This window comes from Miniopterus schreibersii (assembly GCF_964146895.1).
Source record: "Miniopterus schreibersii genome assembly, chromosome: 2".
Classification (NCBI taxonomy): domain Eukaryota; kingdom Metazoa; phylum Chordata; class Mammalia; order Chiroptera; family Miniopteridae; genus Miniopterus; species Miniopterus schreibersii.
The window spans coordinates 104,917,713-104,944,982 of NC_138102.1; the positions used below are offsets into that span (position 1 = coordinate 104,917,713).

Here is a 27,270-nt window from a genome sequence, read left to right on the forward strand (position 1 = left end):
TATTTCTGATAACTTGCTTAACTCCATCTCATCAAGGTCTTTTTCTAGCGATTCTTCCTTTTCTTTAGTTTGGGGGTTTCTTTGTCTCCCCATTTTAGTGACTCTTACTGTTTGTATCTGTATATTAGATATATTCTCTGTCTCCCAGTCTTGTGGGGTGGGATTTTGTAGTGTATGTCCAGTGGGACCCAGAGGTGTGTTTTCCTTATACTTCTGAGCTATTTGCTCTAGGCGTGTCCCTTTTGTGGGTTCTTTGGGCTTTCCTATTGTGATTGGGTCTAGATTACTGTTAACCCATTCATGAGAGGACTCTCCTCTCAGGTTGGCTGTGAGGCTCAGCCACAACCATGCTGTGTGAGCTGTTGTACAGGTGCTGACAGGGCAAAACAAAACACAACCACACTGCCAGGAAACAAACAGTAACTTACACAATATCCTGATAATCAGAATGAAAACAATCCAAGAGAAAGTAGAACTGAGAGAGTGAAACAAGAACACAAATGCTAAAGCAAAAAGGAAAGAGAAAAAAGGATATTATTGCTAATAGTAAATAATAATAATAAAAAGTAAAAAACAGAAGCTACTGGGAGATAAAAGGAGCAGAGAAAAGATTCTGAAAGGAAAGAAGGGTGAGCAAAAAATAAGGGTAGAGCATAGGAATAGGAAAATGGCTGAAAAAGAAAAAAATAAATATAAAATAAAAAGGCAAACAAAAAGACAGGAAGAAAATAAAAGGGGAGAAAAAGGAAAAAAAATAAAGTTATGCCAATGGAACAAGAAGAGAAAGAAATAAATCAAGGGCAGGGAAGGAGGCCAATAAGAGATATGGAGGAAACAACAGAGAAAAGCAATAAACTTACTGGTTATAATGACCTCAAATTTCTTGTCACAATAGCCTATATTGCTACAAAGCCCTGGTGAAATTCTTATAAAAGATCTCAACAGACAAGACAACCCTCTAGAGTTGAAACCAGCACCACTATTACCCATATAATAAGCATCTCTCTTAGAATACTGGTAAAGATCCAGTTTCAAGTAAAGGCTTTCGAAATATTTTTAACTAAGACCCACAGTAAGAAATGCATACACACACACACACAAACACATGCGCGCGCACACATATATAAAACTATTTCATCAAATAAGAGTTTATTTAAATGTATATTACTGCATACATACAGCTCAATATTTATTCTATTTTGCTGTTTAATTTTTAAACACTGCCTTTAATACCAAAATTAATTTCACAAACTACTAATGGGGACAACCTACAATTTGAGAAACACTGTACTAGAGCCAGAATATTGAATACATGCTACATAATTCCAAGGTTCCAAAGAACATAGCAAAATGTCTATAGCAATGACTTTCTGATACTGTTTATAGATATTTCTACCTTTGTTCTCGATAGGTATAGTTGCTTGAATAATTTAAAAGCTGCTCTTCTCTCTGGGAAGTGAAAGATTAAAATCTGCCTTCTCTTCTCAGAACTCTACTGAATTCCAAGGTATGCACTAGAAATAAACCATATCTGCAGAAGTATTCCCAGAATGCAATCAGAATTTTTCCAAAAATATAAACAATAATGTCACCACTAAAGCACTACACAACCCACTTCCTTTCTCAAACAAGATAAAGCTTATTATGATTTTAAGCATCATCAGAAAAGGCATGACTATGAAATCAAGTAATACCTAACTGATTTAATAAGAGGCTTCAAATTATCTTGAACAAAAACTTACAAATGTGCTCAAGGTTCCTTTTCAAAACTCCATCCTTTCTCCAGTCACACCCTCATAAATTTTTGTTTTACTTACCATCCTAACACTTCAACTTACTTTTTTATGATGGGTAGAAAGAACAGATGCCTCTAAAACAGGCTCCAAATCTCCTTGGCAGTTGTCATTATCACCTCTCCTTGTACCATCAAGTTGGGGTCCTTTTCTGAGCCGTATTTCTGGCTCTGGAGTCCTGCTGCACTCCAATCCGTTTTTCGCTGTCTCGTTCATGGGATACACAAGCCTTTCCTACAAAGAGGTCTTTCTTTCTGTACCTTCTTTTTGGGAGGGTGGACTTTCAGGATAGTGAGTTGACCCTAAAGAGAGGAAGGTTTTAAATTTAACATATTTTAAACACACTGAGTACTGGGAGAAGAGATAGGTTATATTATTATACACTCAAACAATAAAATACTTGTCAATCATTAGTAACAATAAAACAATAATGTATAAAAAGCCTGTATTTGATGATAGGAAAGATTGCCAAAATCTATTTTTAAATAAAACAAACAGGATCAAGAAAACACATATGTTCCCACTTATGTATTGCAAAAATGTATAATTGTGTATGTACATAGAATTGTTGGAAAACATTCAAAATTGTACTCTTGGTACAAAAATACATAGGGAAGGACCTAGGATCTGGAGTGAGAAGATTTACTTTTCATTTTGTTCTACTTGCATATTTTTGCCACATACTATACATTACTTTTTCAATTAAAAATATACGTAACTGTAGAAAAAATGTATGTGGATTTTATGCATTATAGCTAGGTTTTACATATCCAACCTCATTTAGACATCATAATAGCCACCCTATAAGGTGTATTTACTTCTATTTCACGGGTAAGGAAACCAAAATTCACCATACTCTGTATGAAATAAATAGGACCAAATCTCTCACTTATATAGCATATATTATTGGTAATGTTTTACATTTAAACTGTTTAATGTCTGACACTTCAATATTTTTTAGTTTTTTTGAGCTCTCACTAGACTATCCTAGAAGAAAAGAAACTCAGGACCAGAGCATACTTTTATATCCCTGTGAGTTCTTAGAAAGTGCTATACGCATGACTGTTTAATGAATATTCGATAGATGATATTTAATGTTCTTAAGTGGTAAAAACACTTTAGAAATCATCAATATCTCTCTAAAATGGATTACAGTAAGTTTCCTAGAGTTCAATATTTCAAGTCCTTGACCTTCTACCTCTTAATTCATAGTACAAAAGCTTATTTTATTATTATTTTATTGACAGAGAAAGGGGAAAAGAGAGAAACACTGATGAGTTGCCTCCTGTATGCACCCCGACTAGGGATCGAATCCACAACCTGGGTATGGTACCCTGACTGGGAACTGAACCCGCCACCTTTTGGTGTATGGGAAGATGCTCCAATGAACTGAGCCATACCAGTCAGGGCCAAAGGCTTATTTTAGACATTTAGTTACATATCCAAATAAGGTGATTATGACAGGCAATCCAACTAGAAATACTAAAATAGGAAGGAGCCAGGGTACATGTTATGCTTATAAATCCCATGAGATTCAAAGTTCTTACTAGGGGAAAGGAGAGGAAGGGAAAAGTGGGAGGGCCTAGATACCATAAAAGGTGAAAAGGTGTATTTAGTGTTCATATATGTGGGTACACAAGATTTAGTCCAAGAATTCTAATTAAACTAAGAATTTATTAGTTTCATAAATCATGTGACTTTGCTGCAGGATTTCTCTAAGTGTTTTCAAAGTTTTGGGAGCAATAACAAACACAAACCTTTAAGGATCACCAAACCTGGGCATGTGCCTATCACATAAGCGTTTAGCAAGCATATTTATAATACTGAGATTATAAACTATGCTATTAATAGTTTCCAATTCTGAAAGAGGGAACAATGCTAATGATTTGCATTCATTTACAGATGTGGAAAGTAGGCTCAGAAATTAGGTAACTTGTTCAAGGCCATTAGCCTATAAATAAAGAGCAGCTGGGATTTATATCTAGGTCATTCTGGCCCACATGAAGTTCATGTGCTTTCTACTACTCAAAAAATTAAGACTAGGGAAAAAGAAAAGAACTTGAACCTGTGGACAAAACGGGGATTCTATAATAAAACAGCCAAGTCCAGTGATGTAAAGTGATCTTACAGAGTGATGTGATCATAAATTCCTAACTGGACAGGTCATGGTGGGTAGTCATGCTCCAGGCCTACAATTTCTTTACAGAAAGGTTTAAGCAAGTCATCCTGTCCACTGTTCTTGTGTTTCTAGGTTAATACACCTTTGAGATGCCAAACATAATCCTCTTTTCCAGACTTTTCAAGGAGCAAATAATCATCTTACTATCTTGTACCTAGCTTTCTCCCACCTTCAGGTAATCTTTATATTCCCTCCTTAATTTCAAAGTATAAAAGAAACTGCAAAACTGGCATTCTCCAGAGTATCTGAGATCTTGCTTCCTGGCAACTGTAACCAGTTTGGCTTAAATAAACTGATAAAAATTCTCTGAAGGTTTGGACATTTCTTGTATCAACAAACCCTAAAGTCCTTTAGTTTACTAAAGAACCAAAATCTTTATTATCAAACGTAGCAAGTAGAATAAAGCTTTCTGCAAAGCAGTCTTGAACTATGACCACAATGAACTTCTCATGAGAAGGAGCTACGTATAGAGAGGCATGTTGCTCATTTAGGATAATATAAATGGAATGCTGTTAGAATTGTTTTGTAATCTTCAACTCAGAAACAGAACGCGAATGACAAGAAATAAGTTTTCCCAAAGAATCTGTAAGGATTCTCCTTAAAATAAAAAGACATTTAAAAAATCAATTTCCAGGAAAGGGCTGAGATCAACACATAGTCCTAACAACAATGCTTTCTAAATTTATAAGTACAATAAAAGAATGAACAAAAAAATAAGAGACTTTAAAATCTCCACATTCAAAAAAATTTAATTATATTCACCATTTTACATATTCTAAAGCAGAAAGGCCTACCAATATATTTTACAGTTTCAACAATATAACTGTTGGAAGAAAAAACATTTCTGTCAACACTCGGGTTGCCAAAGATTTAATAAAACAGCCCAATATGAGAACACTGGGGAGAACTATAATCTACTATACATTTTAGTTTATTTGCATTCTCTCTAACGATAAAATGAAGCTCTTCTAAGACTCTAAGGTAAAGTCAGAAGTAAGGTAAGGGTGTCCCTTATCACCATTATTTAACTCTGTCCTGGAGATTATAGACAAGTAAGCAAGAGGCAAAAATGAAAATTATAAAATTATAACTATTTACCCATTATATCACACTTTAGCTATAAAACCCAAAAGAACCAACTGAAAAAAAAAATTTCAATAAGAAAACTCATCAAAGTGATTGGGTATAAAATTAATATAAGAATATCAACAGCTTCCACCCTAAAAGCCCACAATATTTGGTTACTATAGGAGAAACTAATAAACACAATAGAAAGTAAAAAGATAAAACACTTAAAAACAAACCTTAAAATGCTACTGAAGACCTACAGAAAACTCCTAGGACTACTAAGTGAGTTCAGCTAGGGCAACAGACAGAACATGAACACTCAAATATCAACCACATTTCTATATACTAACAATAAACATGTGGAAACTAAAATTTAAAACAATGTCACTTACAATTACTTCAAAGAAATTTAAATACTTAAGTATACACTTAAAATATGTATGGGATCTGTTTACTGAAAATTACAAAATGCTAATGAAAGAAATCAAAGGTCTAAACAAATAGCAACATTTAATATTCATGAACTGAAATACTCAATATTGTAAAGATGTCAGTTCTTCCCAAATTCTTCTATAGGTTTAATGCAATTCCTATAAAGATCCTAGCAAGAATTTTTGTAGATAAAGACAAGCTTATTCTAAAATTTATATGGAAGGCACAGGCCCAGAATAGGTAAAACAAATAATGAAGTGGAAACAATTGGAGGTGGGGAGCACTGACCTAAATAAACTTTACACCCTGTGGAGCATGAACTTAAATATAAAATGCAAAACTTTTATTAAAAACATAGGAGAAAATTTTAGGATCTATAGCTATGAAAAGAGTATTGAGACTTGACACCAAAAACATGATCCATAATAGGAAAAAATGATAAACTGGACTTCATTAAAATTAACTTTACTATGAAACAGGAACTTTAGGCAAGTTGTTTGTAAAAGAGTACCAGGGAATAAGAAGGCTGGGAGGACCCCTCCTGTTGTCAGAACAAAAATTAAACACTAACCTCAGAAACTATTCCTTCAGAACAATCTCTAGCCCAGGGCATTATTAAAATCAATATAGCAATCAGCTGGCAATTATTGGAGTTTAACAACTGGGTGTGGTCAGGGAAGAGAGCAAGAGGGCCCAACCAAAAACATTATCCCACCCTATGAGCATATCCAAAACAATACCTCCCTGAGGAACAATATCAGAAACTGAACACTGTGGGCAGACTTTACTAAAACAATCCAGTTACTCAATAAACAAATTAGCAAACAAAGAGCAATAACAAGCCCTGAAGAAGGGGGGCCAGTACCTAGAGTAACAACACACCTTATCTAAAATGTCTACTATCCAACAAAGAATTAGGAGGCATGCAAAGAAACAGGAAACTACATCCATTCACTGGGAGGAAATAAAAACAGGCAACAAAGGTGTTCAAAAGGTACAAACTACAAACTTCCTGCCCTGGCCCGTGTGGCTCAGTTTGTTGAGCGTTGAACCATGTACCAAAAGGTCACCAGTTCAATTCCCAGTCCCTATGATGCATATTTTACTCCACTGAAAGATGATCCGTATATTCCCTGTTTGCTTTTCTTCAGTCTTTTTTTTTTTTTCCTGTTTCTCAGCCTCAATACTTTCTTTTTTTTTTTTCTTCTTTTAATTCTCACCTGAGGATATTTTTTTCACTGCTTTTCAGAGAGTAGAAGGGGGGAGAGGGGGAGACGGGGGGAGAGAGAGAGAGAGAGAGAGAGAGAGAGAGAGAGAGAGAGAGAGAGAGAAACATTGAGGTACGAGAGACACATTGATTGGTTGCCTCCTGCACAAACCCCACCTGGGGCTTGGGATCAAGCCTGCAACCAAGGGAACTGCCCTTGGCCAGGATCGAACCTAGGGCCCTTCAGTCCACAGCCAATGCTCTAGCCACTGAGCCAAACCAGCTAGGGTTCAGCCTCAATACTTTCCATTGTCCTGTCCTTAAGTTCTTCTCCCTATTCAAATAATGCAGTCATCCACAGGTATCCATGGGCGGGTTGGTTCCAGGAAACCTGCAGATACTAACAAGGACGCTCAAGTCCGTTACATACAATGGCAGAGTATTTGCACATAACCTACACATATCCTCCCATATACTTTAAATCATCCCTAGATTTCTGACAGTAACTAAATCAATGTAAATGCTATGTAAATAGTTGTTATACTGTACTGTTTAAGAAATAATGACAAAAAATAAGCCTCTAATGTTCAGTACAGACCCAACCATTGTAGGCCTAACTACATAGTGCATATCAGCGACAAGGTAACCTTTTCTTTCTAATATTTTTGACCTATCATTTGCTCAATCCCCAGATGTGGAACCCGTGGATATGGAGGGCCAACTACTGTATAAGGTAGACTTAACATGTTGCTTAAAAGCACCAAGGCTATTTAAACGGTACCTCAAAATCAATTTTCTCTATCTGAAGAAATTGCTAGTTTGTTTGAGACTTCTAGTCTAAAAAATCTGCCTCTATTCTAGGAAACTTTTAAAAACGAATGGTTAGTATGTTCCATGAGGGCAAGGACTTCTGTTTTGTTCACTGCTGGAAGCCAAATTACAATAGATACACAGTAGACATTCAATAAAGGTTTCCTGAATGGATGAATAAGTGTTCCATTCTCTAAGGGGGAAAAGGAAAAAAAGGAATTGAAATTATTTACATTATATTTAATCATAGTTAAACTGGGCTTCTTGTCAAGGTAGATTAGTACAATGTATTACTTCACCTATTTTGTGACTTTAATTTTTATGTTGCCCTCAATTTTGAGAGTGGGCAAAGCTGTGGAAACAGTATGGAGGTTCCTCAAAAGAATTAAAAATAGAATTACTATATGATCTAACAATTCTACTTGTGAGTATACTCAAAAGAATTGAAAGCAGAGTTGTGAAGAAACATATATATACTCTGCTATAAAAGCATTATTCGCAGCAGCTAAAATGTGGAAGCAACCCAAGTGCTATGAATGGATGAAGTTAAACCAAATGTGGTCTATACATACAATATTATTTTGCCTCAAAAAGAAAATTCTGACACAAACTACAACCTGGATGAACTTTAAGAGCATTATGCTAAGTGAAATAAATCAATTATGCACAAAAAATACTGTATAATTCCACTCATATGAGGCACCTAAAGTAGTCAAAATCTTAGAGACATAAAGTGGAATAGTGAGTGACATAGGCTAGGGGGAGAAGGGAATGGGGAGTCTGTTTAATGGGTACGGAGTTTCCATTTTGCAAGATGAAACGGTTCTGTAGATGAATGGTAATGACAATGGCACAACATGAACACTACATGAATGCGTATTTCACAATTTTAATTGGGGGGGCAATCTGAAAGACTTTCAGGCTATATGATTCTGTTCTAAAAAGTGTCATACTGCCCGGCTGGTGTGGCTCAGTGGTTGAGTGTCAATCTATGATCCAGGAGATTGTAGTTCAATTCCTGGTCAGGGCACAGGCCAGGGTTGCGGGCTCAACTGCCAGTTTGGGGTGTGCAGGAGGCAGCCAATCAGTGACTCTCTCTTATCACCGATGTTTGTATCCCTTCTTCTCCCTTCCTCTTTCTGAAATCAATAAAAACGTATTTAAATAAATAAATAAAGCGTCATACTATAGGAGTTCATGACTGTATACCATTCATAAAATGATAAAAATATGGAAGTGGAGGAGATTAAAGATGGCAGTGGACTAAGTGGAAGCAACACTAACTCTCTCAGGACTAAACTGAAATTACAACTAAAATATAGTGAAACCATCCTGAATAATCAACTGCAACTGAAGATGAGCTGGAGAGCACCCTCATAACCAAGGAGGGAAAGTGGAGACTGCATAGAGACTGGTAGGAAATGCAAAGGCCCAAGGGGGCTGGCTGGGCTCCCACAGATAGCAACTAAAGGTTCCGAGGGATAGCTCAGCTGTGGGGGGTTCCCACTGAGGACTCTGGGGGCTAAACCCCAGCCTAGGCTTCCCAGTCAAGAGCACCAGAACTGAGAAAGGTGCCCACATAACATCTGGCTGTGAAAAGTTGCAGGGTTTCTGTCTGCCGGGGAGAGATAGCTGGAAATGCAGGCACCCTCTTAAACAGCCAACGCACAAAGTTTCCTGTGCAGCCACTCCTGTTGGGCTCCAACAGAAGGAGGGCAGAGTGGACTAGGGATGTGTGAGAAGAACCTAGGGTTGTGGGCTCTGGAGATAGAGCTCAGAGGGCACCCCTCTGCATTCCTGTGCTGAGTCATTCCCCCATACTACAGGGGACATCATTCTCAGGCAGAAAAATTTGCTACTTTTGCCTGCGAGGGAAGCAATTTCCCCATCCTGCTGGAAAACCTCTTGTCCTATCCAAAGGAGTTTCTACAGCCTTAGGCTCATTAAGAGAGCAGATTAATCAGTCTGCAGGCAGAGGCAGACTTTAGAGTGCTTTAAGTCTTTGCCTGATCTGCTTCTGGACCCAGGCCTTGGAAGAGCAGGCTTTGGTGTGCATCTTGGTCCTGTCCAAGTGTATCCAGCCCCAGCAGAGACCTCAAGCCAAGGGTTGTTAATAGCTCCAAACAGGGTACTCAGGGCCAGTCTCAAACTGCGTCTGACATTGGCCTGCACCAGAGACCCTCCAAAAAGACTGAGAGTCCTAGCAAATCTACCTAATACATAGAAACAAACCCAAACAAACCCAAAATGGAGAGACAAAAAAACAAGACCCAAATGAAAGAACAAGGGAAGTCTCCAGAAAAAGAGCTAAATGAAATGGAGATAAGCAATTTATCAGATATAGAGTTCAGAATACTGATTGTAAGGATGCTCAACAGCATGAAAAAAGACATGGAAACTATGAAGGAAATGAAGAATAACAGCAGAAATAAAGAATACATTGGAAGCAATAAAGAGATGATTAGGGGAAGCTGAGGATCAGATCAGCAAATCAGAAGACAGGGTAGGAAAAAATAAATCAGAGATCCAAAAAGAAAAAACAATTAAAAAACAGGAGGTCAGTTTAAGGGAGCCATGGGACAACATGAAATGTAACAATATTTGCATTATAGGAATGCCAGAAGAGGTCGAAAGCAAGGGTTAGAAAACCTGTTTGAAGAAATAATGGCAGAAAACTTCCTAACTTGGTGAAGGAAAAAGTCATACAAGTTCAGGAGGCACAGAGAGTCCCAAGCCCAGGCACGTCATATTAAAATGCCAAGAGTTCAAGACAGAGAATCTTAAAGGAAGCTAGAGAAAAGCAATCTGTTACCTACAAAGGAACTCCCATAAGGTGTCTGCTGACTTCTCATCAGAAACTCTACAGGCCGAAGGGAATGGCATTAAGTACTCAAGGTAATGCAAGACAAGGATCTGAAACCAAGACTACTCTATCCAGCAAGGCTATCTTTCAAAATAGATGGTGAAATAAAGAGCTTCCCAGACAAAAAAAGGCTAAAGGAGTTTATCATCACCAAACCAGCACTGAAGGAAATGTTAAGGAACTGCTGTAATTAGAAGTAGAAAAAGAGAGAAAGAGAAACATAGGCATAAAGAATTTAAATGGCAATAGATAAGTCTGTATCAATAATAACCTTAAATGTAAATAGGTTAAATGCTCCAATAGGGTGGCTGAATGGATAAGAAACATGACCCAAATATACGCTGTCTACAAGAGACCCACCTCAAAACAAAAGACTCACACAGGATGAGAGTGAAGGGATGGAAAAAATTTTTCCATGCAAATGGAAATGAAAAAAGAAAAAAAAGCTGGGGTAACAAATTCATATCAGACAAAATAAACTTCAAAATGAAGACCATAACAAGAGACAAGAAAAGTCACTACATGATACTAAAGGGATCAATCCAACAAGAGGCTATAACCCTGATAAACATATATGCACCCAATATAGGAGCACCTAAATTTATAAAAAAAACTTGTAGAGGACTTTAAGGGAGAGATCAACAGCAAGAATCATACTAGGGGACTTTAACACCCCACTGATTTCCCTGGATAGGTCTTCCAGACAACAAAACAAGGAAACAGTGACCCTAAATGACACACTAGATCAGATGGATTTAACTGACATTTACAGAACATTCCACCCCAAAGCTGCAGAATATACATTCTTCTCAAGTGCATAACAGTAGAATACACCATAGAATACTATGCAGCTGTAAAAAAGAAGGATCACTTATCCTTTGGAACAGCATGGAGGGAACTGGAGAGTATTATGCTTAGCGAAATAAGCCAGTCAGAGAAAGACAAGTACCATATGATCTCACTCATATGTGGAGAATGTAATAAACAAAATAGATCCAGAGACATAGAAGCATGGAAAAGACAAAGGGATCTCAGAGGGAAGATGGGGGTCGGGAGTGGGTGGGGAGAGATTAATAAAAGAACTTATATGTCTATAAGCATAACCCATGGACACAGACATTGTTATGGGGAAGGCCTGGGAGTGAGGTAGATGCAGGATGGAGGGGATCAATGGGGTAAAAAGGGGACATCTGTAATACTTTCAACAATAAAGATAAATTTAAAAATATACATATATATAGAAGTGGAGAAAAGATTAGTGGTAGCCAGGAATAAAAAAAGGCATGGGAATGAGAAGGAAGTGGATATGGTTATAACAGGGCGCCATGAAAGATCACCGGGGTGATAGAATTGTTCTGTATCTTGACTATATCAATGTCAACATCATGGTTGTGATACTGCACTATATATTGTTTTGCAAAATTTTACCACTGGGAGAAACTAGGCAAGGTGTATGGGGGAATCTCTCTGTGTTATTTCTTAGTTCTGCATGTAAACCTACAGTTATCTCAAAATGAAAAGTTTAATTAAAGAAAAAAAGAACAGCCCAGCCAGGGTGGCTCAGCAGTCGAGCACTGACCTATGATTTAGGAAATGGTGGTTCGATTCCCGGTCAGGACACATACCTGGGTTGCAGGCTTGATCCCCAGTAGGAGGCATGCAGGAAGCAGCCAATCAATGACTCTCATCATTGATGTTTCTCTCTCTCTCCCCCCCTTCCTCTCTCTGAAATCAATAAAGACATATTAAAAAAAAAAAAAAAAAGGAAAAAAGAATATACAAGTCCAGCTTCATGGTTTTATACATAATATTCCACACCAAAAATTTCAAGGAGTAGAAAATCATGCACAGTTTCCCAATAAAACATGCATACCACAATGCTAACAGAACTTGGGTACTAAAAATAATTTCCAAAAAAGCTCATTAATAAATCTCACCAAATGATGACGATGATAATTAAAACAACAGTAACAGGTTCTTCAAAAAGTTAAACATAGAATTTTTGTGACTCAGCAATTCCACTAAAAGCATGGGCTCAGATACTTGTGCACCAATACTCCCAATAGCCAAAACATGGAAATAACACAAGTATCCATGGACAGATGAATGAATAAACAACATGTGGTATAAACATTCAATGGAGTATTATTCAGCTATAAAAGAGTATGAAGTTCAGATTCAAGCTACAACAGTTAGAATAGAGGTTATCCAGGCTGAGGGAAGGGATTAAGTAACGGGGAGTTATTGTTAACGGTTAGAGTTTTTGTTTTAGGTGATGTAAAAGTTTTAGTATAGATATTGGTGATGGTTATACAATATCGTGAATGTACTCAATGCTACTGAAACTGTAAGCTTAAAATGGTCAAAATGATAAACTTCATGATATGTGTATTTTATCACCATAAATGAGAATAACAGTAGCTATAACATATTTAGTGCTTACTATCGCAGTGTTTTTTAAATAAGGTACAAGAATTGCCTCATTTAAAACCCTATGAAATGGGTACTATCAGAATCCCCATTTTATAGTTGAGAAAGTAAAGCAAGTCACAGTTTGAGTAACTAACACCAACTAGCAACTGGAGAGCTAGAATCTGAATCCAGTCATTCTCATTCCTGGTGCTCTTAACCTAAGCTACTTCTATAATTTTAATAGATGATTAATATTAGCAAAGAAAAGCTCAATTCATTGATTCTTATTTGGGGAATAAATATAAAGAAATAAAATTATTTTTAAAAGTCAGTAACAGCCCGGCCGGGCATGGCTCAGCAGTTGAGCATCAGCGTAGGATCCAAGAGACCGCGGTTCAATTCCCGGTCGGGGCTCGGGGCACATGCCTGCATTGCAGGCATGGTCCCCAGCTGGGGTCATGCGGGAGGCAGAGGATCAATGACTCTCTCATCATTGATGTTTCTCTCTCTCCCTCTCCCTTCCTCTCTCTGAAATCAATAAAGATATATTATTTTTAAAAAGTCTTCCTTCAATAAATACTCCCTAATATTTATTTTCTCAAAGTAAAAGTAAATATAAACTAATTCATAACCATTCTGGTTCCTCCAACCAAAAGTCCTTGAGACCCACCTTCAGAAGCATAATATTATTGACTACTACCCACAAAAAAATTTATAGGCTAATTTAGAAGCTATCATGTGTCAGATTAGGTGAGCTTTTTATAAAAACGGCCTGTTACATAGATAGCATTATCTCTATTTGCAAATGAGAAGACTAAGGGTGAGACTGTCTAGATAATTTCCCCAAGGTTACACAAATTAGAAAATAGAGAAAAGTATTAACTGCCCAACACAGGCCCTTTCCATTATACAACACTGCCTCCCACAAAAGTAAGTGGTTCCATTTTTCCTAGTCATGTTATCTCTTTCAAGAGAGATGAACTGCTACTTAACACTTACTGAAGCCAACTTTGAACCAGGCCAAATAGTTGACCTTTTAAACCATCTCATTTAATCCTACAATTCTCATGAAAGTGTCCCATTTTACAGATAAAGAAACTGAGAATCAAGATCAAGAAACTCAAAACTTAAGTAGAAGACTCTGAATTCAAATCTGTATATCTAATTCGAAAGACCATACTTAAGGGGCTGGCTGCCTTATAGTCACTGGTCATATAGTAAGGGCTAAAAAACACTTTTAAAAGAGAAAAGTCTCTATCCAATTCTTATAGCCATATTACAATGATGGTTTCCATTTCCCAAGATCTATAGTAACCTTGAATATTGTTTCTGAAACAAAGAATAGTACATAAAGATGCTTATGTACACTACAGGAATAACAGTCCTGAGTGTTATGATCAGAGAAATTCTAAGAAGTCCAGGATATATAAATTGTTATACCTACACTGAACCAAAATATGTAAAATATGCAAATAGGGGCTCTCCCTTTCTGGAGCACACCCTCACCTTTCTAGTCCCCTTCTTCTTCCCCCAAGGCGCTTTAACTTTATTTTTCTCCCTCCTCATCTCCAAGGGCTGTTCTTCTGCCTCTGTAACTTATTTCCTGAACCCATTTCTTTCTACCTCTGTGACTTTCTAACTAAATTTTGCTTGTATTTGAAAATAACTTAAATTAAGTATGCAAAGACCTTCTTTCATACGTCATCTGTATTATAATACCATGTAACCATGCTATTGTTTCAACTATTTCATAAATAAAATCTGTCCAGGTAAAATATCTGACCTATAGAGTGAACCTTTGAGGCAAAATCAAAACCCTACTTTGGTAAAGAACCTATCTCATAAGTAAGTAACAACCATTCAGGGTCCTATCTCATGCTGCATAATATCCTCTAGAACACAAGTTTATTTTTTTGTTTTTTAACAATGTTACAGATGGACACTCCATCTGTAGGAAGTAGTTACCGTTTTCAATATCACAGTCAGAAACCTAGAATATATAACTATTTGCTGGCCTCACAGCAACTTTTCTCAGACTAAAAATGAAATAAAAACCCTTTCAAGTGAAAAGCAAAAGTTTTCATTCTTTTTATTTTTAGAGAGTGAGGAAGGGAGAGGGAGAGGAAGAGAGAGAGAGAGAGAGAGAAACATCAATGTGAGAGCAAAACATTGATCGCTGCCTCCTACATGCCCCCTACACTAGGGATGAAGCCCGAAACGCAGGCATGTGCCCTCACTGGGAATTGAACCAGCAACCTTTTGGTGCCCAGAGAGACACCCAACCGAGACACACTGGTCAGGGCAAAGTTTTCATTCTTAGACTAAGTGATTAATAGCAATTTCTAACACATTTATGAAAGTTAAGGCTCAAATTTATACACAGAATTCTCCTAAGATCAAAATTAAAAGTCTCAAGCTTTAGAACGTATATATGATAATAGCAACTGGATGACCAAATACATTTAAGTATTCTGAAGTTTCAATTATCAAAACGTCAATCCAATACATGCTTATCTAGTTTCCAAAGTCTGTGGATATTAACCAGCAATGCAAAAAACAAACGAACAAAACAGCAATCTTGTTTTCCTCATAAAAATATATCCTCAAACTGTCTGCAACCCAGATTCAAATTAAAAGGTGGAGAAATGACATTTGGGTGAGATCTACAAAATACAGGGGTTGGCAAAAGTAGGTTTGCAGTTGTTCATATGGAAAAATGTATAATACAAGAATAAACTCTGTGTTTCGAGTACTCACAACTATAAACATACTTTTGCCCACCCCCTGTATGTTCTATATCTATCTACAGCTCTAGGTTCTAGTTCTGGATCAAGTAATCAACCAGTCACATTACTCTGGCCCAGAAGTCACAAACTTGCACATGTGAAGCAGCCTGATAAAAAAACAAAATGGCTGTTATTGTGCTGAACTGAAACTACTTAAAAGATTTACACCAAAAGTTTATAACAATTTATATGCATAGGCAGTTAACAGAAATATAAAAAATATTTAAAAATTAAATTAGATCCTTGCCTCACAGGGATATCATACACAAAAAAACAAAAAAATTTCAGGCAGAATCAAGACCTAAATGTAAAAAAACAAATGTCTAAAACTTCTAGAAAGAAACATGGAAGACTCTTAATTATCTTAGGATACAGAATTCTTAAATAAGACACAAAGGACACAAACCAATAAGAAAAATCATGATAAGATTTGATAATCATTTCTATTCAAAACAAACCATATGAAAAACTCCTAAAATCAGTTTATAAAGACAACCCAATTGGGAAAGCGGGGAGAAGGAACAGTCCACTCAAGAAAACCTGAATAGTCACTCAACATTTGAAAACATGCTCAATTTCATAATTAATTAAAAAATTAAAATTAGACAATGTGATTATCATTTCACACTCATCTGATTTGTAAACATGTAAAAAATATGACAATGCCATAAAAGGATTTAGAAACAACAATTCTCATATTCTAATGCAAAAAAAAATGCAAAATGGGACAATTTTGAAAAGCAATTTGGCAATACCTCCATAACCTCCAAACCCAATAATTCCACTTCTAAATAATTTACCCTAGAGGACTTCATTTCAAACTTTGTACCCACATACACACACACACATACATACACACAGCACAAAACATTTATCCTTACTGCCTGCAACACAACCCGATACTTTTCCATCCTATTTTAGTTCCTAAACTGATTTCCCAATCCATTAATGGCTCCCAACATGCAGTTTGAAAAACTTGCCAAAGATTTTAAGTATGTGCACAAGCATTCCTAATCAGGAATGTTCAATGTAATAACAAGAAAAAATTCTGAAACTTCCTAAATTAAATTACAGCTGGCTGGAGAGTGAGAGACAAGAGTACTTAACCAGTTAACAACTGTGGGCCAACTAACAACAGGCTGCTCATTCCTGACTGTACCTTGGAGCTTCGAATAAACTTCTATAGAGACCACCAGATGTCACAGCATCCTGCTTATGCATGAACTTTCAGGACTTGTCCAGCACCAATCAACAGTAAATATTTCTTTCTTAAGTAAGGACTGTGCACCTATCCTAGAACTGCGTCCCTTCACCTTTTCCCATCTCCTATAATTTGTAGCCAATGTAAATTCTTTCAAAACAACTTATACCCTTTTTCCCAAAAACATAATACAGGGTGGGCAAAAGCAGGTTTAGACTTGTGAGTATGCGAAACAATTTATTCTTGTATTATCATTTTTTTAAGTCTTTTTTTTCATTGATTTTAGAGAGGGAGGAAGGGAGAGAGGAACACTGACATGAGAACATCGATCAGTTGCCTCCCATACGTGCCCCAACAGGGATCAGACCCACAACCTACATATGTGCCGACTGGGAATTGAACCTACCACCTTTCGGTGCATGGGGCAACACCTGACCAGGGCTCTTGTAGTATTAGTTATTAATTATTATATTATTATTGCATTGTATTAACTGTAAACCTGCTTTTGCCCGCCCCAGTATATAAAAAAGCCCATCAACTCCAGGACAGACAACATGCTGCCTTCTTCATCTAGCCCCTGCTGCTGATAGTTTAGATTGCACATTGCAGGACCTGTCCTTTTCTGGCTAGCACTTGGCTCAATAAACCCTTTCTTTCGGCAAGCTTCCTGCCATGAGAAATTCACAAAACATTTATCCTTATTACCTGCAATACAACCTGATACTTTTCTATCCTGTACTGCAACAGCAGCATTGTTTTTAAAACAAAAAACTGGAATCAACCTTAATATCTATCAACATGAGAACAAATTTAAACTGGCCGTATTTTTGCCCTGCCGGTGTGGCCCAGTGTTTGAGTGTCGACCCAGGAACTAAGAGGTCATCAGGGCATATGCCCAGGTTGGGGGGTGTACAGGAGGTAGCCAATTGATTGATAATGTTCCTCTCATCAATGTTTCTATCCCTCTCCCTTCCTCTCTCTAAAGATCAATAAAAACATATTTTAAACTGGCTGTATTCTTATAATGTTACTATACAGCAGATAAACGTGATGACTATAATTAAGTTGAACCATATGAAAACAGCCATTTTTCTGGGTCAAAATGGTAAAATATCATCAACTTCCTCTTACCCTAAAAAACATGTTTCATAAAAAATAAGTTACAGAATAGGCAGAAGTGTTTACATAAAGTGTGAAAATACACAAAATGACATTATGATTCGCTTATAAATATATTCCTATGAAGTAATTACATAAAAACAGGCATTAGGAATGCTCAACACCAACATCATTCTGGATAATCATTACTTCTGGGAAGTAAAACATAATCCAAGAAGATGCTTCTACATGTATGTTTTCTTTCCATTTTTTCTTTAAAAATGGGAAGTATGGGAAAATGTTAAGATTTGATATAGCTGCCCTGCTCAGTTGGTTGGAGCATCGTCCCATGTACTGAGGTGGCGCAGGTTCAATTCCCAGTCAGGGCACATGCCCAGGTTGCTGGCTCAATCCCCAGTAGGGGAGTGTAGGAGGCAGCCGATAGATCTTCATCGATGTTTCTCTCTTTCTCCCCCTCTCCCTTCCTCTGTCTCAAAAAATCAATAAAAACATATTTAAAAAAATAAAAAAGAACAGAGTAGATGCAGATGTATTGACCTAGAAAACGATCCATGAATATTATTTTTTAAAGCACACTACTATGAGCCAAGATGGTGCCACCTGCTGAGCTCCCAAGGGCTGTTTCACCACACCCGGAAGCAAGACTCCAACCCACAGCCTGAGAAGGGTTGGTTGGTGTCAGTGGTGTGGTTTTCTGAGAACTGCTCACTGTGAGCCAGTCTGCAGCCAACATGGCCAGCAGAAACAAACACAAGCTATCCAGCAAACTGAAGCAGTAATAAAGTGGGCCCTCTCACCTACACTGAGGAATTTCTCCAACAGTAAAAAGCTCACTATAAATCCAATGTGGAGATTTTCAAATTGCAACCAAATACACCCTGCAAAGTACTGGCAAAGCTGGTGATGTTTATGGCACAGATTGGTCACTGATATACAGAACAGTTAGAACATTCCTCAAGAGCTGAAAGATCTCTCCTACAATTACAGTCTTGAATCTAGATCTTTCAACAACATTTTGCAAAGCTTGGATCTCACTGAGAAGAATCCAATTAATCTATTGTTTGCTCGAGCTCTCCTTTGTACTTCTACATTGCCACAGAAGCATCTAAGACTTTATATACTCATTTTTGTGGCTGGTGAGAATACAAGCGCAAAATACAAGAATAAAGTAAATACAGTATCATAGAATTTCAAGTAACATGTCAAGAAGCAGCAATTAACTGCACTCAAGACATCTTTGGAAGTGGTAAGTGAACTCCACAGAAGAAATGATGCCAAAAATGTCAATGTTATCACAACTGCATGCTTCTCTAAGGTCACCAAGATATTAGCTGCTGCCTTGACATTCTTCCTAAAGAAAGATGAACAAGAGGAACACAACAGTAACTCAATGCTAGTGCAGTACGCCCCAGAGAAGACAGAGTCCAAACACAAGAAAAGGCTGAAAGGTGATGAAAGTGCTTCAGAAAAAGGAAAAAACAGAGATATTTAACTTTTCAGTTATCCATTTGATTCATAATCTCCAAGATTTTGCAAAAAACAAACAAACAAAAACCTGTTAAAGGAGACAGTTGAAGTGAAGATGCTCGTGAACTTTATAACCAGATTGGTGGGAATTCAATGAGCTTTTTCTAACCTCTATCCCCTTACGCAAAGGTTTCTGCAACAGCACCAAACCAAAGGGAAGTAACAAGATATGTCTCCTGCACAAACATCTCATCACCTGGTAATCCCAAAGATCATTCAGTCATTGCTCATGACTGTGGTCTCCCACTTGTTATGGACAAGAAGTCTGGGAAAGTCATGACAGTAGGAATCAGTGCTATGAAAAATAACAGTTCAATGACTTAAGAATTCCTAGCCCTAGCCTGTCTGGCTCAGTGGTTAGAGCGCTGGCCCGTGGACTGAAGGGTCCTGGGTTCTATTCCAGCTAAGGGCACGTACCTCGGTTGCAGGCTCAATACCCAGGCCCCAGTCGGGGCACGTGTGGGAGGCAACCTGTTGATGTATCACTCTCACACATCGATGTCTCTCTCGCTCTCCCCCCCCCAGCCCAGCCCCTTCCACTCTCTCTATAAAGCAATGGGGGGTGGGGGGAGAATTTTCTCAAGACCTGGCCTCGTATAAAACACACAAAGATAAGAATGTGATGATGTCTGCTAGAATTGATCCTGCTCCTCCAAACACTGATTCCTGAGATGTTGCAGAAGAAATCTGGGGTAATCAAGAGCACAAAAATATGGATAATTAGATGCTAAAACTTAAGTTCTGGAAGTTAAGGAAGAGGAAGAGAACGCCGAGAATGATAAAGACGGCTGGGGAAGCACCAGTCTCAGCGAGGAGGAGGATAGTGATGGTAAACGGGTTTATGTGCACCACTCTTCCGATGAACAAGTAATCTCCAAGAAACTGAACAGCTTCATGGAAGAGCGAAAATGTCCAGTCAAAAAATAATCAGTATTACTTCAGAGAAAAGCAGCTGGTACTGCAAGATAAACTTTTGAAAAAGAGAAAAAGAATGAAGTAACTCCCAAGTTTTCCACTTTCCAAGGAGAATGCTAAGTTGGTGTCATTAATTTGCAAATTAGCGAATCAAGAATGTTTATTTGCATCAAAAAGTCCAGAAGCACTATTATTTTGAAAACCACCCAAAAATCACACTGCTAAACAATGACTGGTTTGATTCCATTTTTTTTAATCCTCACCCAAGGATGTATTTGCCATTGCATTTCAGAGGGAGTGGAAAGGAGAGAGAAAAAGAGAGAAACAGCAATGTGAGAGACATATCAACCGGTTTGCTCCCACATGCACCCCCACCGGGGCCCGGGACTGAGCCTGCAACCGAGGTACATGCCCTCAGTCCCCAGGCCAATACTCTGACCACTGAGCCAGACCAGCTAGGACTTGATCCCATTTTTTAAAAAAACAACTTTGCAACACAAAAAATAAAGCTAAGATAAACTGGACTTTAGTAGCAATGCAACAATACTGGTTCATGAGTTATAACAAATATGTGACATTATGCAAGATACTATTAACAAGGAAAAATGGGGAATAGATGATATGGGAATTTTCTGTACTATCTGCAAATTTCTGTAAATCTAAAACTGCTCTAAAAAAATAAAGTACTGCCCTGGCCAGGTAAGCTCAGTTGGTTAGAGTGTCATCCCAATATGCCAAGGTTGCAGGTTTGATTCCCGGTAATGACATATACAAGAATCAACCAATGAATACATAAGTGGAACAACAAATCAATCTCTCTCTCCCTCCCCCCTAAAATCAATCAATAAATAAAAATTTTTAAATAACTTAAAAAAAATAAAGTATTAATTTTTTAAAACCTACATATATGGACAGATATGCAAATAAACATTTGCAAATGCAAAGAGCTGTAGATCAAATTGTTAACAGTGGTTTTCTACAAAGTGAAATGGAAAGAGGAACATGAGGAATTTTTACATAATATACCTAGGGACTGTCTAAACTTTCTACACTGAACAGTACTCTAAGGAGAGGCTCTGTAGCACACTGAGAGTCTTAGTCCTGAAACCATACTGCATGGATTCAAATTCCAGCTCCACCATTAACTAGCTGATAAATTTGGGCACTTAATTTCTCTGTGCCTCAGTTTCCCAATGTGTAAATAGGGACAATAGTATGTGTCCCCAAAGAACTGCTACAGGTATTAAATGACTTACTACATGTAAACTGTTGGAAAACTAGTACACAGTTAAGTGCTCAAAAAATGGTGTTCATGACCATCATCAAGTATATATTATTCATCATCAAGCATCTATTATTCCTAATTTTTTAAACCTTTGATTAATAAGACAAATGAGGAAAACTTGGTTCATCAAGTGTAGAATCTTTGATGCACAAAAATACAACTGTATTCAACTGCCAAATAAAAATAACCTGAGATTTCTTTTAAGCAAATCACAAACCAACACTTAACAATATGAACCAATTTATACAAAAATAATAACAGCCTGGACAGCATGGCTCAGTGGTTGAGCATCAACTTATGATCCAGGAGAGACTTATGAACCAGGAGACACTTATGATCCAGGAGATTGAGTTTGATTTCTGGTCAGGGCATATGCCCAGGTTGTGTTTCAGGCTCAATCCCCAGCAGGAGGCAGCCAGTCAATGACCCTCTCTCATCATTGATGTTTCTCTCTCTCTCTCCCTTCCTCTCTCTGAAGTCAATTTTAAAAACATATTAAAATAAAAACCAATAATAAATACTAACAAATTCTATAGGGATAATCACAAAAACAAACCCCTCTGAGTTGTATGATTCTGGATAACTTTTACTTTCTCTTATACTTTCCTGACTCATTTTAATTTTCTACATAGAATATGCTTCTTTTTTTTTTTTTTTTTAATCCTCACCCAAGGATATTTTTTCCATTGCTTTTCAGAGGGAGTGGACGGGAGAGACAAAGGCAGAAACATCCATGTGACAGACACATCGTTTGGTTGCCTCCCACATGAGCCCCAACTGGGGCCGGGATGAAACCTGCAACCAAGGTACGTGTCCTTGGTAGGAATCAAACCCAGGACTCTTCTGCCGAGGGCCAACGTTCCAACCACTGAGCCAAACCAGCTGGGGCTAAGCATCATTTTTAATGAAGTAAAGCAGAAGCCCTGGACAGTATGGCTCAGTTGCTTGGAGTGTCATCCCGTACACCAAAAGGTGGTGGGTTCAATTCCTGGTAGGGCAAATACCTAGGTTGCAGTTCGATCCCCATGCCAGGTGAGCACAGGAGGCAACCAATCAATTTTACTCTCACATCAATGCTTCTCTCCCTTCTTCTCTCTAAAATCAATAAAACATATGTATAAAATAAAAATAAAATAAAGCAGGAGTCGGCTAACTTTTAATAAATATCTTAGGCTCAACAAGCCATATGGGTCTCTGTCCCGATTACTCAACTCTACCACTGCGCCACAGAGCAACCACAGACAATATCTAAACCAATGCATGACTATGTCCCAATAAAAAATTTACAAAAACAGGCAGCTGGCAGGACTTTGCCCACAAGCCGTAAAGTTTGCTGGCCCCTGAAATGAAGAATAAAACAATTTTCATTTTGGAAAACAAAATGTGATTTATACCAAAAAAAGTGCATCAACTATATTGATACTATTGATAGGGGGGGAAATCCATTCACTTAATTTATACAAGTCTAGGGACAGAAAAACACTCTGGAAATCCTCCTCTTATCCCTAGAACCCAAGTAATAAGAGAAAATTTGCCTAAAATCTAACTAGGAACATACACTGGTGGGTGGGCAGTTAAAAACAGAAGCTAAAAGAAATATGCCTTTCAAATTTAAATCAACTGAAATTTTTCAAAGTTCATAATAATTCACCACCAAACAGCTGCTACCAAGTTGGAAGTCCTCAGTACTGATGAAATTATTTGAGTTATGTATCATCAGTCACCACTCTGACAAATTTCTGAGAAAAAATGAAAACATCAATGAACAACAGCATCAAAAATGAAATTTGTATGAAATGAAAAATTAGGAAAGAAAAAAATCTAGGAAATTCTAACAAAATAAATGTCAGGAGCGTGTTGAAAGGAGAGACATAAAGGTGGCCCTTGACATGAGGATGCTTCAAAACTTCAAACTGCAGAAGTGACAAAAATTTATGATCCCCTCCCTCCACAAAATAAAACTTTGGGCCGGAAGGAAATTATTTTTAACATTTCATTGGGAAGAATTTTGTGATCAAATTATTTTAAATATTGTGACGGATTTTTTTGGAGTTCTAAATGGTTGGGGGGGTGGGCTGTTTCTGGAAAAGATATAATGGGACTAAGGTAAGGCTGAGAAATCCAGTGTCTAAAAATAAAAATATTAAAAATCATTCTACTTTTTTTTAAAATGCCAGCAGCCTGCAATGAAGTTAAATCAATCAGTAAAAATCCCAGTTAGGCATTTGAGTCTTTCTACCAAAACTCACTGCTGGGCCATCCCATTAAGTTGTCAAAATTCCAGAGGCAAACGTTTAAAAAGGTCAAAAGCCAGGAGTAGGAAAAAAGTACCTATTAGTTTTCAATCCAAACTCTCACAGACCCCCAAAAGCAGCACTCTGAGAGACGAAAAGCGCGATAGGGCTTTGGGAAAACAGGGCCCAAGTTAACTCTGTCAACTAGGTTGTCCGAAACGCCACCTAAGAAAAGATGAGGAAAATCTTCACGTTCCACCTACTGTCAAGTAGTACTAAGCAGAACCCATTCGAAGCCTGCACCAAAGAAAGTCCTAGAAGTGATAAAAGAGAAGGAAATGAAAAACCGGAGGGCAGATTCTCTCCGTGGGCAGTAAGGAAGAACAACTGCAGGAGAAGTGAAGAAAGCTAAGAGGGTTCTGGACCCTCTGCTAGGAGGGGCGAGGCGGGCGGTGGGTGCCAGGCTCCACAGACGGAGGTTGAAAACGACGACGGACCCAGGCCCCCTCGCCGTCGGCCCCTCCGGCCACCGCGCAGCTCACTGTCCTGGGCGGACGGGTCAGGTTAGGAGGTCAAGTTCAGGGCTGGGACAAGCGCGCGCTCCCCCGCCCACACCTGGGACACTCGCCCCCTCAGCGGTCTCCTCCTCCCGACCCCGGGGCTCTACCTCTTCGTCGGGGAAACGGCGCTCACACTCCAAAGACCCTTACCCAGAGCCGGTCGCCGCCTCGCTGCACGTCTCAGACTCTTCAGGAACCACAGGTGAGGGGAGGGGGAGGAGGGGAGGGCGGAGGAGGGAAGGAGCCCAACCCGGTGCAGCGGTGCCGCTGCCGCCGCCGCGATACCGAGTCTTGGATCCTTCGCACACAACCGCGACCGTCGCCGCCGCGTCTGCCCGCCCCACGGCCGCACGTCGCCGTGACGTAAATCGCACGAGGAAGTAATATCCAATAAGACCACAGCTCCAGCGCAGTCGCACTGACCAAAACCGGAAGCTACTTCTCCGATTGCCTAAAACCTAGATGCATGCTGGGAATTGTGGTTCAGCCCCGGGGACTCAATGAAAGCAATGTTGAGCGTCCAGGGATCCACAGAAAGGGCTCCACCAGCGCTCGCGTAAATTCGTTTCTTTTATTTCACTCCTACCGAAAAAGGAAGCAGTTTAGATCAGAAGAGGCGGGGGCTTCCTTAGCTCGTGGACGCTTTTCCCAGTCTCTATGGATACAGGTTACACACCTTGGGCAGAAGCCAAAACTTAGGGGTTTAGGCTAGATCATGTGTTTCTTCCAACGGCCGATATATTATTAGACGTCGTCTGTGAAAGCTTCGGAAATAAATCCGAAAGCATTAGACAAATCTTATCCAAAACAAAAGCGTTTGCCTTTTAAGGTATTATGATTTATGCACTACTACTTCTAAAAAACAAACATGAGCCATTTACTCTTAAAATACAATTCAGAACGATTTTTAAAATGTTTTTCATGTAATAGCACATCAGAAGCTATTTCAACATTAAATACTGTGTCCATTTACCCAGAATGGGTGATTTTTTTCTACATGTGAGCTTTCCATTGAGCTCTAACTTAGAAAACAAGAACAGGTTTGGTTACATACTATTCTATAAGAAAAGGAAGTACAGGATAGGAGCTGGCATAGAAAAATATATTCTTTCTTTTTTTTTTTAATTTATCTATTGTTGAAAGTATTACAGGTGTCCCATTTTTCCCCCCAATTGACCCCCTCCACCTCGCTCCCACCCCCTCCCCAAGCTTTCACCCTGTTATTGACTGTGTCCATGCGTTATGCATATATGCATATAACTTCTTTGGTTAATCTCTTCCCACCCTCCACCCCCCTTCCCTCTTTCCTCTGAAATATGATTGTCTGTTGCATGCGTCAATGTCTCTGGATCTATTTAGTTCATCAGATTGTTTTGTTCATTAGCTTCTTCTTAAAGAAGCCCTTCAACATTTCCTGTAGTCCTGGTCTGGTGGTGATGAACTCCTTTAGCTTTTGCTTATCTGTGACGCTCTTTATCTCACCTTCAGTTCTAAATGATAGCTTTGCTGGGTAGAGCAAGCTTGCTTGTAGTTCCATGTTTTTCACTTTGAATATTTCTTGCCACTCCCTTCTGGCCTGGTAAGATTCTGTTGAGAAATCAGACGATAGTCATATGGGTGCTCTCTTCTGGTAACTAATTGCTTTTCTCTTGCTGCTTTTGAGATTCTCTCTTTGTCTTTAACCTTTGGCATTTTAATTATGATGTGTCTTGCTGTGAGCCTCTTTGGGTTCCTCTTGTTTGGGACCCTCTGTGCTTTCTGGACTTTTAAGTCTATTTCTTTCCCCTGGTAGGGGAAATTTTCTGTAATTATTTTTTCCAATAGGTTTTCCATTTCTTGCTCTCTTTCTTCTCCTCCTGTCACCCCAATAATACGAATATTGGGCCTCTTGAAGTTGTCCCAGAGGCTCTGTATACTATCTACATATTTCTGGATTCTTTTTTCTTTTTGCTCTTCTGGTTGGGTGTTTTTTGTTTCCTCGTGTTCCAAATTGCTGATTTGATTCTTAGCAGCCTCTACTCTACTGTTGATTCCCTATAAGTTATTCTTCATTTCAGTTCTTGTAGCCTTCAAAATGTTACTTTATTATGTCATCGATTTTCTCAATTGTTTTCATAATACTCTTACTAATATGCTTGAGCATCCTTATAACCATAATTCTGAACTCTGTATCTGTTAACTTGCTTGGACCTATTTCATTTAGTTTCTCTTCTAGAGATTTCTTCTGTTCTTTCCTTTGTGACATGTTTCTTTGCCTCCACATTTTGGCTGCTTCCAGGTGTTTGTTTCTATGTATTAGGTAGAGCTGCTATGTCTCCTGGAGTTTGTAGAGTGGCTTTGTGTAGTAGGTGTCTTGTAGGGTCCAGTGGCTCAGCCTCCCCAGTCACCTGAGCTGGGCCTTCTAAGTGCTCCCCTGTGTGGGCTGTGTGCACTGTCCTGTTGTAATTGAGCCTTGGTTGCTGTTGGCGTCACTGGGAGGAATTGACCCCCCGCCAATCAGCTGTGAGGACCAGCTGGAACTACAGCCAAAGAGCTGCTGTGCTAGAGACACCTTTATGGAGCAGGATTTACTTCAGTGGGGTTTGGTGTTCACCAAGAGCACCCCTTGAGTGTGTCACTCATGGATGTGATAGGGTTGCAATCCAGTGTGGTTGAGTCTGACCACCAGGTACCCTGTCTCTGGGGCCTCCCGGGAAGTGCAAAGTCAGCCTCTGCCAGTGCCTTGCCCAGGGCCACCCAGCATGAGCTACACAGCAAACCGTAGTTGGCTGCTATTTGTGATGGGCTTAGAGGTGTCCAGGAGAGGCCAAGCTATGAACCAATGTAGGCTGCCATTAGAGCCAGGCCTGGGGCCACTTATCAAGTCGTATGGGGCACAC

At 38.7% G+C, this 27,270-nt stretch overlaps 1 protein-coding gene across 2 annotated transcripts in view; it reads right to left on the bottom strand.

Annotated features, from left to right (window-relative positions):
- Positions 1-24,741, bottom strand: part of ADIPOR2 (adiponectin receptor 2) — a 55,526-nt gene extending 30,785 nt beyond the window's left edge. Inside the window, exons 1-2 of one of the 2 annotated variants that reach the window (XM_081130828.1) lie at positions 24,542-24,741; positions 1,839-2,095 (exon numbers count right to left, since the gene is read on the bottom strand). In XM_081130828.1, the coding sequence (XP_080986954.1) occupies positions 1,839-2,009 (171 nt within the window). In that variant the 5' untranslated portion in view covers positions 2,010-2,095; positions 24,542-24,741. Of the gene's footprint in view, positions 1-1,838; positions 2,096-24,498 lie in introns of both variants that reach the window. The other variant, XM_081130829.1, reaches the window with a different exon arrangement.
- Positions 24,742-27,270: the final 2,529 nt, after the last annotated feature.